The sequence below is a fragment of the Poecilia reticulata genome, chromosome 5 (genome assembly GCF_904066995.2).
Source record: "Poecilia reticulata chromosome 5, P_reticulata-male-v2, whole genome shotgun sequence".
Taxonomy (NCBI): Eukaryota; Metazoa; Chordata; class Actinopteri; order Cyprinodontiformes; family Poeciliidae; genus Poecilia; species Poecilia reticulata.
Window position 1 is genome coordinate 15697037 of NC_088834.1, and position 17132 is coordinate 15714168.

A 17132-nucleotide genomic window follows, 5' to 3' on the forward strand; every position below is an offset into this window, starting at 1 on the left:
ATCAAACCTTTTTATTATTGCCAATTAGATTTATAAATATCGCCATTGATTTTTTTTTTTGACGATTTAGCATTAGTTTAGAGCTCTTTGGTTGGAGGCATCTTGATGAAAATCTTTTTCATATAAATTCTTCAATTTAAATCTGGTACAGATTTAGATGATAGGCTTAACTACACAGTGTAAAGACTCCCTTGTACCGCAGATTGCTTACAAGGCATAAGACAACAATTTATTTTTCTTCATCTTGTTTTGTTTTGTCCTGCAAAAGTTGCAGTTTTTCCAGACTATTTAAGTTAATGTTTATTTTGACTTATTTGTACTTTAAAAATAACCAAAAATAATCAAAGTGCTAGTCAACAGTGGTTAATAAATAAACAAAATATAGGGACAAAATAGAACAAATGAGAGAAAAACATGAAAAACAGAATCTCTACATAGATTAAAAAGTACATAAACAAGAAAATACATGGTGAGTCATGCTCAACCTAGAAAAGTCAAGGAGATATAGCTCTACTGCTGCCATTAACTCAGTTTGCTTTTTCTTCAACATGTAGAAATTACTCCTGGACCGTTTTGTGTGTACTTAGTTCAGATTTCTAGCTGGTCATGATAGAAAACTGTTCACACTGAGCCTGGTTCTGCTGGAGGTTCTTCCAGTTGAAAGGGATTCCTTCATTCACACTGTCGCCACATGCTTGTTCAACATAAGGGGTCATATTTTTACTCAGAAAACAGATATGTGGAAAAATTTATTTTATAGAATATTGACTTCTTAGACTGACAGGTTTTATTTATGTATTATTTGTTTTTTGTAACAATGGCTGTTAAGACTCTTTTGGAAATGGTTTTGACAAGACTTTTGTAAAGTTTCATGAAATTACAATGTGAATTGGACATATACACACAATCTGTGAAAATTTGAATTGAATCAGAAATTGCTATCAGTGTATAGATTGTATTTACACATACAGATATATTTATAATCAAATCTTGACATTCAGTTAGTATGTGGGAATTTACTCATAGAAATGCTGCATGGAGCATTCTTTGTGAATCATTGTTTTACTTTAAACTACCTATTTATAGACTGCAGCTATGGAGAGCCATTTCAGCCAAAATTAAATAAATAAATAAATGGGTGAAATAAATAAAAAATGAGTAAAATAAATCAAAAAATGAAGAAAATGAGTGAAATAAATAAATAATTTGTTAAATAAATAATTTAGCTTTTTCATTAACCCATTTTTTCATTTATTTATTTTTCATATTATCAATTTCTCAATTTCCCTTTTTTCATTAATCTATTTTTCATTTACCCACTTTTCATTAATCTATTTTTCATTTAACCATTTTTAATTTAGCTTTTCATTAACCCCATTTTCATTTCTTTATTTTTCATATTATCAATTTCCCAATTTCTCTTTTCATTAATCTATTTTTATTTATCCCTTTATCCATTTACCCATTTTTCATTAATTTATTTTTCAATTAACCTCTTTTCAATTTCCCTTTTTTACTAACCCAATTTTTTCATTTATTTATTTTTCAGATTATCAATTTCTCTATTTCTCTTTTTCATTAATCTATTTTTCATTAATCTATTTTTCATTTGTCCATTTTTCATTTATCCCTTTATCTATTTACCCATTTATCTATTTACCCATTTTTCATTAATCTATTTTTTAATTTAAACATTTTTTGATTTCCTTTTTCCTTTAACCCGATTTTCTATTTCCCAGTTTCATTAATCAATTTATCATATATCCCTTTTTTATTTACCCAATTTTCTTTTATCTATTTTTCATTCAACATTTGTTTGAAAAATCTTTACTTTTCCCATTTTCCAATTCCCCTTATTCATTTAGTATTTCCTTATTTTCTTATTTATCACATTCTATTTCCCCGCAAAACTTAGGGAAAAAATAAATGCAAATGAGGAGAGGCACGTCATCAGGCTACAACTTCCCCGATTGGTTGGTTAGCGTCACACCCATACTTTGCTTCAAGAAAGATGGCGACCTACTAACGGGTTATCAATAAGCTGAAGCTCATTAACTTCATTAGAAAATAGTGTTATTACTCCTGACTTTAGTTCTCGTGTGGCCGCTCAGACAGAACGTGTTTCAGTTGGCGGCTCTCATGGACTCAGAGCTTCACCGTCGGGAGTTTTTATAGTTTGAACGAAGCGGCCGCTGAAGTTGGCTTACGATTGAAGGTTCGGGACACCTTCGTAGCTACCAGCTGTGATCCAACTATAAGGAGCAACTTTACTGTACATCGTAAGTGAACTGCAATATCCAGAGGCAGCTCTACGGACCATCGAGCTGAAAGAATGGGAGTGGAGAGCCTTGGAGATCTGCGTCGGAGGCCATCTTTCAGACATGCACCGCTGCTATCCGTCCAGGATCCTCCGGTTGCCCAGACGTTGCACGGTAAGCTACTAACGCTGATGTTTGTTTTCCAACTACAGTCATATTTAATCAATAGGGCTCAATTACGATCGTGGGAGGGTTTGAGTTGATCTCGGCAGTAGGTGACAAACTGAACGCCTCCAGGATGTTGAGACCAGCACGTCCTCTGATCCAATACATCTTATTAAGGATAAAATCAACAAAACGTGTTCAAATTAATGCCCCAACAGGTTGATTAAAGACAGTAAAAAGGTAGGAGAGGTTTAGAGTCGATCGCCTTGTTTTACCTTTGTAAACAGACAACCTGAATACAGTGACATTTAGTGAGGGTACAGAATGGAGAATGGATAAAAGCTGAACTCCTGCTACAATCTTTGCGTCTCTTGGTTACATCCCTGAGGTGTGCCAAGTGTGGCCCACATGCATATAAAGTAAATATGACTATTAATTTAAGTATTTCTTTGTATGTATAACTTGCCCACCTTAGTTTCCCTGTTTTTGGTCAACGTGTGCCTCAACATGTGGTTACTGTTCCTTAGAGGTGGACAGAGGACCCACAATTTATCCTCCAGGAATAACAGTAGCACTTCAACATGTTTTTACTCAAAGTAAATTATAGCTGAATAAGAAATTAAACAAGAGTAAAGAAGCATTTGGTAAAAAGTTGATCAGTACTGAGTAACTGATCAAGTTATCAATTATTTCATATCTTAAAAAAATTACACAATTAGAAGGCCCAAAATATTAAGTTCAGTGGAAATGTTGGTATTTTAAAGACAAAATGAAAAATTAGTTTAAATAATAGTGATGCCTCATAATAAAATGACTTGAGTAAAAGTAAAAAGTTCAGCATAGTAAGAGTATTCCTAAAAGTTCATTTGAGTTTCAAAAAGTTACTCAACTATATTTAAGTAAATGTAATTAGTCACTCCTAAACTCTGCCCTTCTGAGGGAACAGGAGAAGGAACTGTTAAGGAAATAAATTAATCTTATTTTGATTGTTTCAATTAACAAATGAATCATAACATATTCTGTTATGTTTATTCAAGGGTGAAGGAACAGAATGACTGGAGATCCTGGCTGAGAGGGACCAGGGCTGACAGTGAGGAGAACCGTCTGCACTGTGAGCAGCACCAGAACTCCTGATGGGTCTCCTTCAGGAAGAAGCAGAGAGACGGCCGACCTCCACAGAGAAGAGTTCACCCAAACATCAGAGGAAATATTAATGCTGGTGCTCAAACAGAGCAGCCTCTTTTCTTAAACCCAACACACACAGGGTGTTGTGGCCCTGATTAAAAACCTGCTAACTTCAATTTAACTGAAACACAGAACATCCAGAAATGTGATGAACTTCAGCTATAGAGTGGAAATGACAGTGAGATGAAAACATTTGTCTATATCACTCTGTTATACAGGACATTAACATTTTAAAGTGTTTGTTCCAGAGCCCCTGATACAAACGATAGCATTAGCTCATCCATCAGACATTTACTGAGGCCTGAAACATGCAGGGCAGACGACCTGAGGACTGACTGGTTAAACTATTTCACTGACACTTCAGATTGCAGATTTCCAATTGAAGGCGTCTGTAAATGAACACAATCATTATTCAATAAACCAAGCTGTGTAAAATAACTGCTAGGGTTGCTATTAAGAACCCAATATGTCATGTTTGTTCATTTCTACGTTGTCGTACATACAAGGTACTCCACTCACTGTTTAGCTTCATGTTGAAGAATCTTCAGTGTACTGAAACCAAAAAATAAAACGGATCCAAAACGTTCAATCTGTATTCTATTTTTGTAGCTTTGTTCTATTAAGATTGTTTCGTTTACTTTAAGCCACAAACAAACGATCATTTTATTGTCTCTGGGACGTGAAAACATGAGATTTGATTAAATTAGAACTTCACATATTAGAAGGAACACAGATTTCATAATAATCAAACAGTTTGTTTATTCAAAATGGTAAAATACAAACGGTTCATGCATATCAATGGTATAAGAACAGACACATTTTTTTAAATGAATGCGTCACCAGTGCATTTGGCCGACTGTTCCTGCTCCAGAAAGCTGAAGGTCTCTGGTCATCCTGAAGCTGTGAGCCCACTGGGAGTCTGAAGGGAAACACTGAGACCAGAGGCCTGCAGGATGGTCTGTATCTGAAAACATACATGATGGAAACATTAATGAATGTGCTGCGCCAAAAAGCTGTACTTTTGACCTGGTGGCGATGGAACCAGTTATGGTAGATCTGAACTTTGGTTTGATGACCCAAATATGAGAAGCTTCAGACTGACAGGAGTTGGGTTAAAGCCACATCTTGTGAAGTTGGGATATTTTTCCTCCAACAGGATCCAGAGGAATCCCAACAAACCAGAAGTTGGACTAGAATTTATTTCAATGTCATTTGTGAATGTCAGCTTCTCATTTTCAACAGTGCATATGCATGTGGGCCACACTTGGCACACCTCAGGGATGTAACCAAGAGACGCAAAGATTGTAGCAGGAGTTCAGCTTTTATCCATTCTCCATTCTGTACCCTCACTAAAGGTCACTGTATTCAGGTTGTCTGTTTACAAAGGTAAAACAAGGCGATCGACTCTAAACCTCTCCTACCTTTTTACTGTCTTTAATCAACCTGTTGGGGCATTAATTTGAACACGTTTTGTTGATTTTATCCTTAATAAGATGTATTGGATCAGAGGACGTGCTGGTCTCAACATCCTGGAGGCGTTCAGTTTGTCACCTACTGCCGAGATCAACTCAAACCCTCCCACGATCGTAATTGAGCCCTATTGATTAAATATGACTGTAGTTGGAAAACAAACATCAGCGTTAGTAGCTTACCGTGCAACGTCTGGGCAACCGGAGGATCCTGGACGGACAGCAGCGGTGCATGTCTGAAAGATGGCCTCCGATGAAGATCTCCAAGGCTCTCCACTCTCATTCTTTCAGCTCGATGGTCCGTAGAGCTGCCTCTGGATATTGCAGTTCACTTACGATGTACAGTAAAGTTGCTCCTTATAGTTGGATCACAGCTGGTAGCTACGAAGGTGTCCCGAACCTTCAATCGTAAGCCAACTTCAGCGGCCGCTTCGTTCAAACTATAAAAACTCCCGACGGTGAAGCTCTGAGTCCATGAGAGCCGCCAACTGAAACACGTTCTGTCTGAGCGGCCACACGAGAACTAAAGTCAGGAGTAATAACACTATTTTCTAATGAAGTTAATGAGCTTCAGCTTATTGATAACCCGTTAGTAGGTCGCCATCTTTCTTGAAGCAAAGTATGGGTGTGACGCTAACCAACCAATTGGGGAAGTTGTAGCCTGATGACGTGCCTCTCCTCATTTGCATTTATTTTTTCCCTAAGTTTTGCGGGGAAATAGAATGTGATAAATAAGAAAATAAGGAAATACTAAATGAATAAGGGGAATTGGAAAATGGGAAAAGTAAAGATTTTTCAAACAAATGTTGAATGAAAATAGATAAAAGAAAATTGGGTAAATAAAAAAGGGATATATGATAAATTGATTAATGAAACTGGGAAATAGAAAATCGGGTTAAAGGAAAAGGAAATCAAAAATGTTTAAATTAAAAAATAGATTAATGAAAAATGGGTAAAAAGATAAAAAGAAAAATGAAAAATGGACAAATGAAAAATAGATTAATGAAAAATAGATTAATGAAAAAGAGAAATAGAGAAATTGATAATCTGAAAATAAATAAATGAAAAAATTGGGTTAATAAAAAAGGGAAATTGAAAAGAGGTTAATTGAAAAATAAATTAATGAAAAATGGGTAAATGGATAAAGAGATAAATAAAAAATAGATTAATGAAAAAGAGAAATTGGGAAATTGATAATATGAAAATAAAGAAATGAAAAATGGGTTAATGAAAAAGCTAAATTAAAAAATGGTTAAATGAAAATAGATTAATGAAAAGTGGGTAAATGAAAAATAGATTAATGAAAAAAGGGAAATTGAGAAATTGATAATATGAAAAATAAATAAATGAAAAAATGGGTTAATGAAAAAGCTAAATTATTTATTTAACAAATTATTTATTTATTTCACTCATTTTCTTCATTTTTTGATTTATTTTACTCATTTTTTATTTATTTCACCCATTTATTTATTTATTTAATTTTGGCTGAAATGGCTCTCCATATGAGTAAGCCATGTTGGATTTAGAAACTGAGGTTGGAAAAACATTTTTGCATTCAAGCTTGTAGGGTTTTTCCACTAGAAATGTTCCAATGCTAAAGCACAACATGTGCTGTAAACGTTTTCTTACTTGTTCTTTAAGAGTCGTTTGGGATTCGAAAAATTCTTCTCTTTTTGATGAGGCGATCCGAATCCCGGGTAGGTCGGACTGTTTTTTTTGTGACAACCATCTGTCGCCTTCTGATGACGTAGTTGGTCAGCGACCAGTTTTGTCTATTGTGTTTATGTTGATCTTTCTTCGTTTGCTACGCGAGAGGAAACTTAAGTTCAGCTACAAAACATCTTCAGCCGCCTCTGGACATGGACTGGAATGTATCTTAAATATTAGTCTCCTCTCCACACGTTCAAAATGAACAACAAAGGCTGGCTGGAGTTGGAGAGTGATCCAGGTGAGAAATATCGGACGATATTTAGGCTAACAAACATTAGCTTCCACATGTAGCCAACTGGCCAGTGCAGGTATAAAATAAACGTTTACAAATTAACCTTAATGTAGAACAATAAACAACTATCATGTAAAATAAAGTTTAACATTTTGTTTTTATAGCTTTTCAGTGTATATATTTGCACTTTCAACTGACTTGTTTTGTTTTTGCAGGGTTGTTTACTTTGCTGGTGGAAGATTTTGGTAAGCATTTGGTTTACAGACTAAAATTTTTACGGAGCTGCTGCAAACTGCAACTCTTTACAAAGAGGATAAAACAAATCCTAACGTTTTAACGTTTATTTTTGGGACTTTTCTGTAGGTGTCAAAGGCGTCCAAGTTGAGGAAATCTATGATCTGCAAAGTAAATGTCACAGGTCAGTTTGATTGCAAAACAACAACATTTCAGGAATACACATTTTATATATACATATAAAAACATAGATATGCTCATGCATTTGTTTTAACAGCAGTAAAAGTGTGTTTCGTTTTCCTTTTCAGTCCTGTTTATGGCTTCATCTTCCTGTTTAAGTGGATTGAAGAGCGACGGTCCAGGAGAAAAGTCAACACCTTGGTGGATGAGACCTCAGTTATAGATGAGGAAATTGTAAATGACATGTTCTTTGCCCATCAGGTAACTGTTTTATACATGGATATAACAGAGTGTTTATCATTGTAGCATTGTTTTATGTGTTTCTTTCAATAAGTAATTCTTGAATTTTTGTGCACTTCACCAAATTCAAAGTGCACTTCACCAAAAAGATTGTATTATTGTGTTGAAATATTTAAGCAACACTTTCCGATGTCAGGCAGGATGTTAAAGATTGCGTCCTAGTGAGTAGTGGTTAATTACTATAGTTAAACTATCAACTAATTTACAAAGTGGCTTTATAGCAACAGAGTCAATGTGCGTGGGATTCATACTGAAATGTGTAGGTATGATCAAAAGGCGGAAACGGTGTACGTAAAAAAACAAAAACAAACATGAGATTTATAAATCCGTGTGATTTATAAGCAAGCAATTTACCTTTATAGATCACAGCTGTACACTAATGTTTGGGGTTGTAACATGTAAAAAAATAAATCCACTGTAAAAGCTTCTTTCTACATGTAGATTCAAGCTGCCCCCTGTCCTTCACCCCCCAAAATAATTTTGAAGTCATTCAACATTTTTATCCGTTTACTCTTTTCTAGCTGATACCAAACTCATGTGCCACTCATGCCTTGCTGAGTGTTCTTCTGAACTGCAGTGGAGTTGAACTCGGCACCACCCTCAGTCGCATTAAGGCTTTTACTAAAGGCTTCAGTCCTGAGGTAAGTTATCCCTCCACTCAACCGCTAACTTCTGCTTTCAAAGGGTTTGTTTTCCACATGTTTTAAACAAATACAGCTGTAAAATATTGTTATTCTTACAGCTCAATAAAATAGCATGGCTTTTTTGTATGAGCGTTACTAAAATATACATTAAAACAATACACAATGTTAATTATGGTATTCTATCATTTTGTAGCATAAACCCAGAGGTGAGACATTGTACCCAAGTTCATTATGTGTTTACTCAAGTAGAAGTAAAAAGTGATCATCTAAAAGATTACGTAAAAAAAGTATTTGGTAAAAGGCAACTTAAATAGTTTTGCTTGATCTGAAAACAAAAATATTCATAGACAGCTAGAAAATTCTGTGCTGGTTCTGGTATTTAGAATAATAAATTTTTAAAAAAATAAATTACATAATTACAAAATAATTTTCCACAATAAAGAACTTTTTAAACCCTTGCTTAAAAAGATCTTCCAGTATATATCTTTCATTTACAGTTGAGCCACATTTACAGTGGGTAAAATATAAATGCTAGAACTGTGTAGAGTATTTCCAGTGACTATATCTGCTGCATGTTCACCTGGCCTCCAAGTGGCAAAACAGGCTCAGCAGATGGAAAAAAGTAGAACAATACTTTTTTCCATCTGCTGAGAAAAAAGCAGATAGACTGGTGTGCAAACTATAAGTTCCACCAGACACGTGTGCGTTTGGTTAAAATGTGTTTGTTCGTCTTTCTGTGCAGTAACTTGAGGTTGGTAGAGTAGTCAGAAATTGTACTCGGGTAAACATAGCATTTCTGCAAAATATTTCTCAAGTAGAAATTTAAAAAATACAATGCATTAATACTACTTCTTTTTTAAAAAAATGATGCTTAAGTAAATGTTTTGTGTGAAACAATTTTTAGCTACATTTGTTCTGTTTAAGTGTTTCCTTTTCTTTCAACATATTCTGTATTTTCTCAACAAAATTTTCACATTGTATACTTTTCTTTGCTTTCAGAGCAAAGGCTACGCGATAGGAAACGCTCCAGAGCTCGCCAGGGCACACAACAGCCATGCCAGGTAGGTTACAGTCAGTGTTACTTCAGAAACTCTCAGATGGCCTTGGGTCTGAAGAGAGGGGAAAAAAAACTTTTCCTTTTCTGATCTGACATGTTATGTAACATAGCATGCTTTTGTGCATTTATCCCTTTCTCAAATTCCCTGTTTTGATGTTTCCATGGAGACCGGAGCCCAGGCACCTTCCGGAGAAACAGAACGGGATCAGTGCAGTGCGGACGATGGAGGCCTTCCACTTTGTCAGCTACGTGCCAATCAAAGACCGCCTCTTTGAGCTTGATGGGCTCAAGGCTTATCCCATTGATCATGGTGAGACTTTATATGGGTACTATGTATGTGTATGTGTATATGTATATGTATACGTATATGTACACTGGCTCTTGAGGTCTGACTCTAAGGTGAAAAACATTGCAGAACAAAAAATAATCATAAAAGCTGAACTCACAGTTTCCTAAAAAACATCACAATAATTCTCAAGACTTTTGATGAAACATTTTGTGGACTGACAAGACAAAATGCTTTGGAAGGTGAGCTTCCTGTTGCATCTGGCATAAGCAGGTGGTAATAAGATGGTCTGGGACTGTTTTACTTCTTCAGGGTTTGAATTGTCATGATTGAACATACAATGAAGCCTGATTAAGAAAGATCAGGAAACAGTTTGTGAAGTTAAGCTCGAGTGTACCTGGGTTATATAACTCTGGACTCAACAAAAATCCAAAACCAAAATTAAGGCTTTGGAGTGGCCTAGTCAAAGTCCAGAATTGAATGAAATGAAGATGCTACAGTTAAAAGGCTGTTAAAGCTTAAAAGTCAGCAATAACAAAGGTTGTTTGTTGTGGTTGTTTCTAAGTTCGGAGAGAAATAATATTTTAAGTCCAAATTGGTTTGAATAGCTCTTTTGTCTTAGGTGATGTAGTTCTAAATTTATGATTTCATTTATCATTCACTCTGTCATCTACATTAATGCTGGTAATACCAAATTCAAAGTAAAAATAAAACATAACCATTTAGGAGCAATTTTAACTGAAGTCACATGTTGTCTCATTAGGACTTTTGGTGTCGAAGGTAAATACAAAATGAAAGACCAGTCTGTCTGAAAATATAGTAGACCTTTATTTTATCTTTTATTCGCCTTATAAAAATTCTGTTTTTACTTGAACTTTTTCATCACATCTAGGGTTGTTGTGTGAACCATTGGAGTTGTTTTGCTCTTAAATGATGTAGATTTATAACACAATCCTGTAGGGCCCTGGGGAGAGGATGAGGAATGGACCGACAAGGCTCGCCGTGTTATTATGGAGAGGATCGGCCTGGCCACTGCTGGGTGAGTCACGCACCATTTAGCAAAAGCAGTAGTGCTTTACCTTCTATGCCAGCCCTTCGGGCTTAATTCTCAGACTGCTGCTGCTCTTCCTCTTTCCAGTGAGCCGTACCATGACATCCGCTTCAACCTGATGGCAGTGGTGCCTGACCGCAGAATGAAGTATGAGTCCAAGCTGGATATTCTAAAAAGGAACCGACAGACCATTCTGGAGGGTCTGCAGAAGGTCAGGAACTGGGCTAAACTAAGTTTCAATACTAAATCGCTTCTTGACTCAGTGGAAATGCATTTGTCGACGTTCAGCGGCTTTAAACTTTACCCAAGCAAAATCTTCTCGAGCGTTCCTGCAGACTGAGGTCTGTGTCTTAATGAAAACCTAATAATGATTTAATAAAATATGATGTCCCGTCTTCAGATGATCCGGCTCACTCAGCCGGAGGTTGTCCAGGACAAGAAGCAGCAGAACTCTTCGTCTCCTGATGAAAACACCGTCAAGAAAGAAGCAGATGCAGGTACTGTCCCAAGAAGGACTTTAGCTAACTTTGTCGACTCCGTTCTCTCAATTCACCAATCTTGTCTTTATGGAACAGTGACAAGAAGAAAGTCAATGTTCAAAGAAAGTCATAGAACATCTTGCTTGAAGTGTTCAACAAGCTAAACAGGAGGATGTGCTCTAATCGGATGAGACTATAATTTAACTTTTTGGTTTTGATCCAACACTCTTTGTAGTGGAAAGCTACACCTTCACAGTGAAACCCGGTGGTGGCAGCATCATGCTGTGAGGAGGCCTGTCTGTAGAAGGGGAAATAGAAGCTGGTCAGCGTTGCTGGTTGGAGATAAATACAGGCCAGTGTTTGTAGAAAGAAAAAAGAAAGGCTAATCTTTCATCAGAGTGAGCCAGATACATACCAGACTTACATTTAATTGAGAATGTTTGCCAAGACTTCGCTTTTGATAAACCCTCGCCATCTTTCGTGCCATCTGTCTTCGTCTCACATCCTATAGTCCATGCTTGGGTTTTTCAGAAACGTGAAACTCAACCGGTTCTAATTCTAGATTCAGTGGACGAGTCGGGGGCTCAGTCCAAGGACGGCGCTGGCCCCTCCGGAAGCTCAAAGGTCATGGGAAAACCTGCTGCCCCCACAGGAGGAGGAGCCCAGCAAGTCAACCCCATCGTTCAGCGCCTGCCTGCCTTCCTCGACAACCACAACTACGCCAAGTCCCCGATGCAGGTGAGAACGAGCGTGAAGACATTCCAGGCACTTCAGTTGTAATGAAATTGCAGTTTTGTGTGACCAATCGTGGCTTAACCAGGGAGTTGTTTTGTTTGGAGTTTTGTGAGGAAAATGCCATCAAATGTTGAGCTGTCTCGAAAAAATATACCGAAATATATCACAGTATTGCTTTTTTTCTTAAAACCCTGCAAACCTCTTATCTTCGATTGCATACACAGTAACTTTTAAGCTCGATGCCTTCAGTGAAAGTTTCATTTAAACTTAAATCTGAACAATTACCCTGCAAAGTCCTTCCCTTTGATTTATTGTTTTGGTGTGATGCAGAAATAAAAACTTCCCTGACTGTAATCGTTTTTGCTCTGATTCATAGGAGGAGGAAGACCTAGCAGCTGGTGTCGGACGCTCTCGGACAGCAGGCCCTCCTCAGCCTCCGTTCTCGGACGACGAAGACGAATTTGACGAAGACGAGGAAGAAGCAGCAGGTTCCGCAAGTGCTTCCAGCAGGCAAGAGTTTTAGTTTCCATGTAGCGTCTTACAAGGGGTTTTTAAAACCACAAGCTTCAATTTGTTCTCAGTACAAATCCAGCTGTTCAGTGAAGGCATCAGAGGTCGAGGTTGGTTAGAGAACATAACTGAACAAACGGTACCGTGAAGTGGAAGGATGACAGCAGAGAGGCCGGAGAAAAAGTTGGTAATTAGCGGCAAAGACCCACAGCTGGGCGGACAATCTGTCTGTGGAGCAACTGTTAGTCATGCGCTTCACAAAAATTGTCTTCATAGAAGAGCGGCAGGATGAAAGTCAAAGGCAACCTGAGAAAATGTTCATGGCACTTTGCCGCATGTCAAGTTGGGGAAACAGCAATTATGTGAAACAAGCTTCTGTGGTTAGAGGAGACAAAAATTGAACTTTTTGACCCTGATAAGAATAGACGCAACCCTGAAAAAACTACTCTCACTGTGAAACATTCTGGTAACCACATCAGGGTGTCAGAATTAGAAAGTGAATCATTCAAAATCAGAGTTTTTAAAGGTGACTTTGTTATATTTTTTTTACAGACAAGATTTTCCTTTAAATGAGTCAGATCCCTCCAAAAATCACAGAGGTTTGTGGTGGCGATGTGGTGGGGGGGAGAAAAGAAGGTGTTAAAGTTAAAAGAGAATTCTAAACATTTTAATAATGAATACCTTTGTTTTGATAAGATCTTTAAAATATGCTTTTTTTTTTTGTTTGTTTTTCTTTTTTCTTTTTTTTAGATTCAGACGAAAGGCGAGCCTGCGGTCCAGAACGGGACGGGTTGGGACCGGGATGGAGAGCCAGATTGCCCTCAACGTTTTGGCAGAGAAACTGAAGAAGGAAGCTCAAAGAAAAGACGGCGTAAACACCCCCCTGTCTGTGCGCACTGAAGGTCGCACCGGGGGTATCTGCATCACGTCCGCCTCGCAGCCTTCCCCCACGCCCAGCAACGAAAGCACAGACACGGCCTCTGAAATTGGCAGCGCCTTCAACTCCCCGCTGCGCTCGCCGGCTCGCTCTCAGGCGGCCACGCGTCCCTCGAGCCCAGTCGCGTCCCATCTGTCCCGCGTGCTGTTCGGAGAGGATGAAATGTTGAGGCTGGACTCCAGACACAACCGCGCCGTAAGAGAGCTGGGACCTTCAGTCAGTGCGTCGCTGTTGCACCTTCAGGACGACGGAGTCATTTACGCTCTCCCTCCATCTGGTGAGCGAACAGGAAGTGAACGTCGCCGTCTTAGTTTTCTCAAGTAAAACTCGAGTTCCTAATTTGTAAACCACATGCCGCATCTGTCTTCATTACCTGTACAGGAGATTCTGCTGAAGGCACGAAGCTCTGCACCCCTGAGAAGGTAAAACTCAAAGTGAAGGAAGATGAAAAAGATGCCATAAAGGAAGGAGATGAGGGACCATCTGTAGCGGTGAAGAAAGAAGACGAGAACGAAGACGGTGCGGATTTGAAACCTGGCAAGGAAAAGCTCAATGTTACAGAGTCTGGAGCAGACAGCAAGCCACCAGGGGATAAGTACTCTCCAAAAGTAAGTCCTTTGTTGTAAAGTGCTGCACTACATATCCTTACAGGGCATATTTGGACTGTATAGCACCTTTAGATCTTGTTTATTTTTTGCTTGTGCTGCTGGTAAGAAAGCTGATGCCTGTGATGGGTAGAAACACGTAAACACAAGCAGCGAGTCACCTCATTGCCTTTTGCAGGAGCTGCTTGCACTACTCAAGTGTGTAGAAGCTGACATTGCCAATTATGAGGTGTTTCTAAAGGAGGAAGTAGAAAAGAGAAAGAAATTCAAAGTAAGTGCATTTGTCATTTCACCTTGAATTCACTGTTTTTGGTCAAAATTTGTTTTTGTCGACTTTGAGTCTAAATGTTTATTTTACTTGTGCAGATAGATGATCAGAGGAGGACTCACAATTACGACGAGTTTATCTGCACATTTATATCAATGTTGGCCCAAGAAGGTAAAAAAAAAAATCTAGTCGTTTTTGATACTTGTTGCTGTTTTTTTATCTTTCTTTACCCTCTTATTAAAATCTGTCATTTAAAACTCTCTTGTGGTCCAGTTAACAAAAGCTAGTAAAAATTTTGCACAGCTTCTTGTTTCTAGGCTGTTGGCTCAAGGTTTAAAACAAAACATTTTCAATATTTAAACAAGATCGGGTGTATTAAAAAAATTAAAGAAGCCCCACTTTCACTTATCTTTGGGGTATTTAATGTTAAATTGTAATAATGTGTTGGTCTTGGGCTTAACTTGCTTGTAAGGACCTTCACTCTTATAAAAATCCTTAAAAAATGAGCTGCCTCAGGCTCGTTTAACCTACCATATAAAAATTCACATATCTCATGCCCCCAGAAAGGCTTCACAGGTCATGTATTGTTTTCTTTACAATGTTTTACAATCAGTTCTATTTGACCTTCTTAGGTCAAGATATCTGTGTTTATATCCATGGCAGAAATAATAAAAAGATACTCAAAAAAGATGGTCGACAGAGATGGACTTGGATGGGTGGATGATTAATATATAATATATTTTACAAGTGTTGATCTTTAACTTTGTGCTTCTTAGACAGTTAATGTTTTTCTTGCTTAGCTATGCAGATTGACCACAAGCCCAGGACCGGGTGTATTTTCTGTAGGTCTGTGTTAAACCATTTGTGCCAAACTCTTGGACGTTTCCACACTGAAACTTGTTAGTTCAGGATGTCTGCCCTAAGCTTTTGAGCTGTGAAAAATCTCACCAGTTAGACAAAAAAAAAACAACAAAAAAAAGAACTGTCACACGCTACATAAACCTCTATCCCTCTCCGTCTCTTTGACCGAAGATTAACAACAGCAAAAAAAACCTACCGTCCACTTATGCTAATATTGTCCTCTTACCTTCCCTGATATTTCGGTGCATATTCTACAGGCATGCTGGCCAGCCTCGTGGAGCAAAACATCTCTGTGCGCCGCCGGCAGGGAGTGAGCATCGGCCGGCTGCACAAGCAGAGGAAGCCTGATCGAAGGAAACGCTCCCGACCTTATAAAGCCAAACGCCAGTAATCACAGTCAAAGTCAAATGAACATCAAGCAATCACTGCAAGGAATAAAATGATGTTGCTTCACTTCTGAAAAATCATTCCTTTCGACAGTATTGTGCTGTATTTTATTTTTTTTGTGCTTCATGAAATCTGCTTTCGGTCGTGTTCTTGTAAATGTTCGTGTGATGCTTGCATTGTTTTTATCGTCAGTACTTTCAAGCAGCTCCAGCTTATGTAAAACTGAACTGTTAACTAAAAGTCAATATTTTCTAAGTGCCAATGAAGTATTGAATGTGGTTTTTTTGTTTGTTTGATTTTTTTTTTTTTTTACTCTTTCAGTAAATTTCAGCGTCAACACATTCAGTGGAGGAATTTACCCAGTAATGTACTGTTGTCTTTTTATCATGTTATTTAAAACTGACAATGACTGTAAGGGTTTGAAATGCCTTCTTTACTTGTTTATGTGTCTTTAGGGGATTCTGCAGATATACACATAGGGGTTGTGTTTGTACCTGTTTTGGATCTCAGAGTGAGTTAAGTTTAATTTGTGCTGCTTTATATTTTTGTATATATTTACATGTTATTTGGCCCGTAGACTAAATTCGGTAATTCTCTGTGCTTGCCAGTTTATTCTGAAATAAAGTTGGTTTATTAAAGCACTTTAGTCTAAGCCAAATTTCTTTGACTTTTGGAGTTTTAAATGTGACTGATTTGGAGTCACTAAATGAGTTGCTTTACATTTATTAATAAAAAAAAAAATCAGAAGAGTTTTTATAGGTTTGTACACTGATGTTGAGGATTGGTTGTAGTGACAGTAGCCGTGCACTAGGGAGAGTAATCATTCAGACCAAGTGGGACCGTTTCAGATCTATTTACTGTAACTAAAAATACTCGCATTTAAAAAAAAATATTGATCACTTGGGTAGATTTTTAAAACTTCCAGTTTAGTTTTTGTTCTGATTGCATGTAAATAGCAATCGGCTCCCTTTGTCATTAATTTCCCTCTACTTTTAATTTTCTGAATGATTTTTAGTTTGTCAGTTTATGCAACACAGCGGTGGTTTTTTTCTTCCAACTATGCTATTTAAATTGGTATCAAAATAGTAAGCAGTATATATGTTTTTGCTTTGATATTAATTTAAAATTATTAATGTTAGAAAGCTTTAGTTTTGTGTAAATGCAAAGTTGTGCATTTGTAGCATAGTGTAGCCCCTTGTTCCAAACTTTAACACATAGGAGAGGAAGTGTTTGCCTTCTTGCTGTGCTGTCAGAGTTGGCCTGGGATGCTGCCTAGGTCCTCCAGGCTAACTCTCAAGAATTACAGATGTCAAAACTTCAAATTTGGAGCTACATGTCTGCAGAATGAACCTGCATTTGTTTACTCTAAAGACATGTGAACAGCACATGTAAAAGAGGCACAAATTACTTAACATATAACTGAACAATGTCCTTGTAACAGAGGACAATATTTGATATTTACTTTCTATTTAGTGCTGGTAATGAATCATTATTAATTTGTTTCTACCACTTGTGTCTGAGCTGGAGTCAGATTTATGTATGTCATAACTGTAAATCAGCTGATTGATGAATGGCAATT

General features: G+C 37.4%; 1 protein-coding gene across 1 annotated transcript; it reads left to right on the forward strand.

The window, feature by feature from the left end:
• The first annotated feature begins 6819 nt into the window (after nucleotides 1-6819).
• bap1 (BRCA1 associated deubiquitinase 1) lies at nucleotides 6820-16194 on the forward strand. The gene is made up of 17 exons (XM_008409668.3): nucleotides 6820-7025; nucleotides 7235-7264; nucleotides 7383-7437; nucleotides 7562-7694; nucleotides 8255-8374; nucleotides 9377-9438; nucleotides 9602-9744; nucleotides 10681-10759; nucleotides 10859-10982; nucleotides 11172-11268; nucleotides 11813-11988; nucleotides 12362-12495; nucleotides 13246-13709; nucleotides 13814-14040; nucleotides 14216-14308; nucleotides 14404-14476; nucleotides 15424-16194. Exons 1-17 carry the CDS (start codon nucleotides 6986-6988, stop codon nucleotides 15555-15557), a joined length of 2184 nt encoding a protein of 727 aa, XP_008407890.1. The 5' UTR covers nucleotides 6820-6985; the 3' UTR covers nucleotides 15558-16194.
• Nucleotides 16195-17132: the final 938 nt, after the last annotated feature.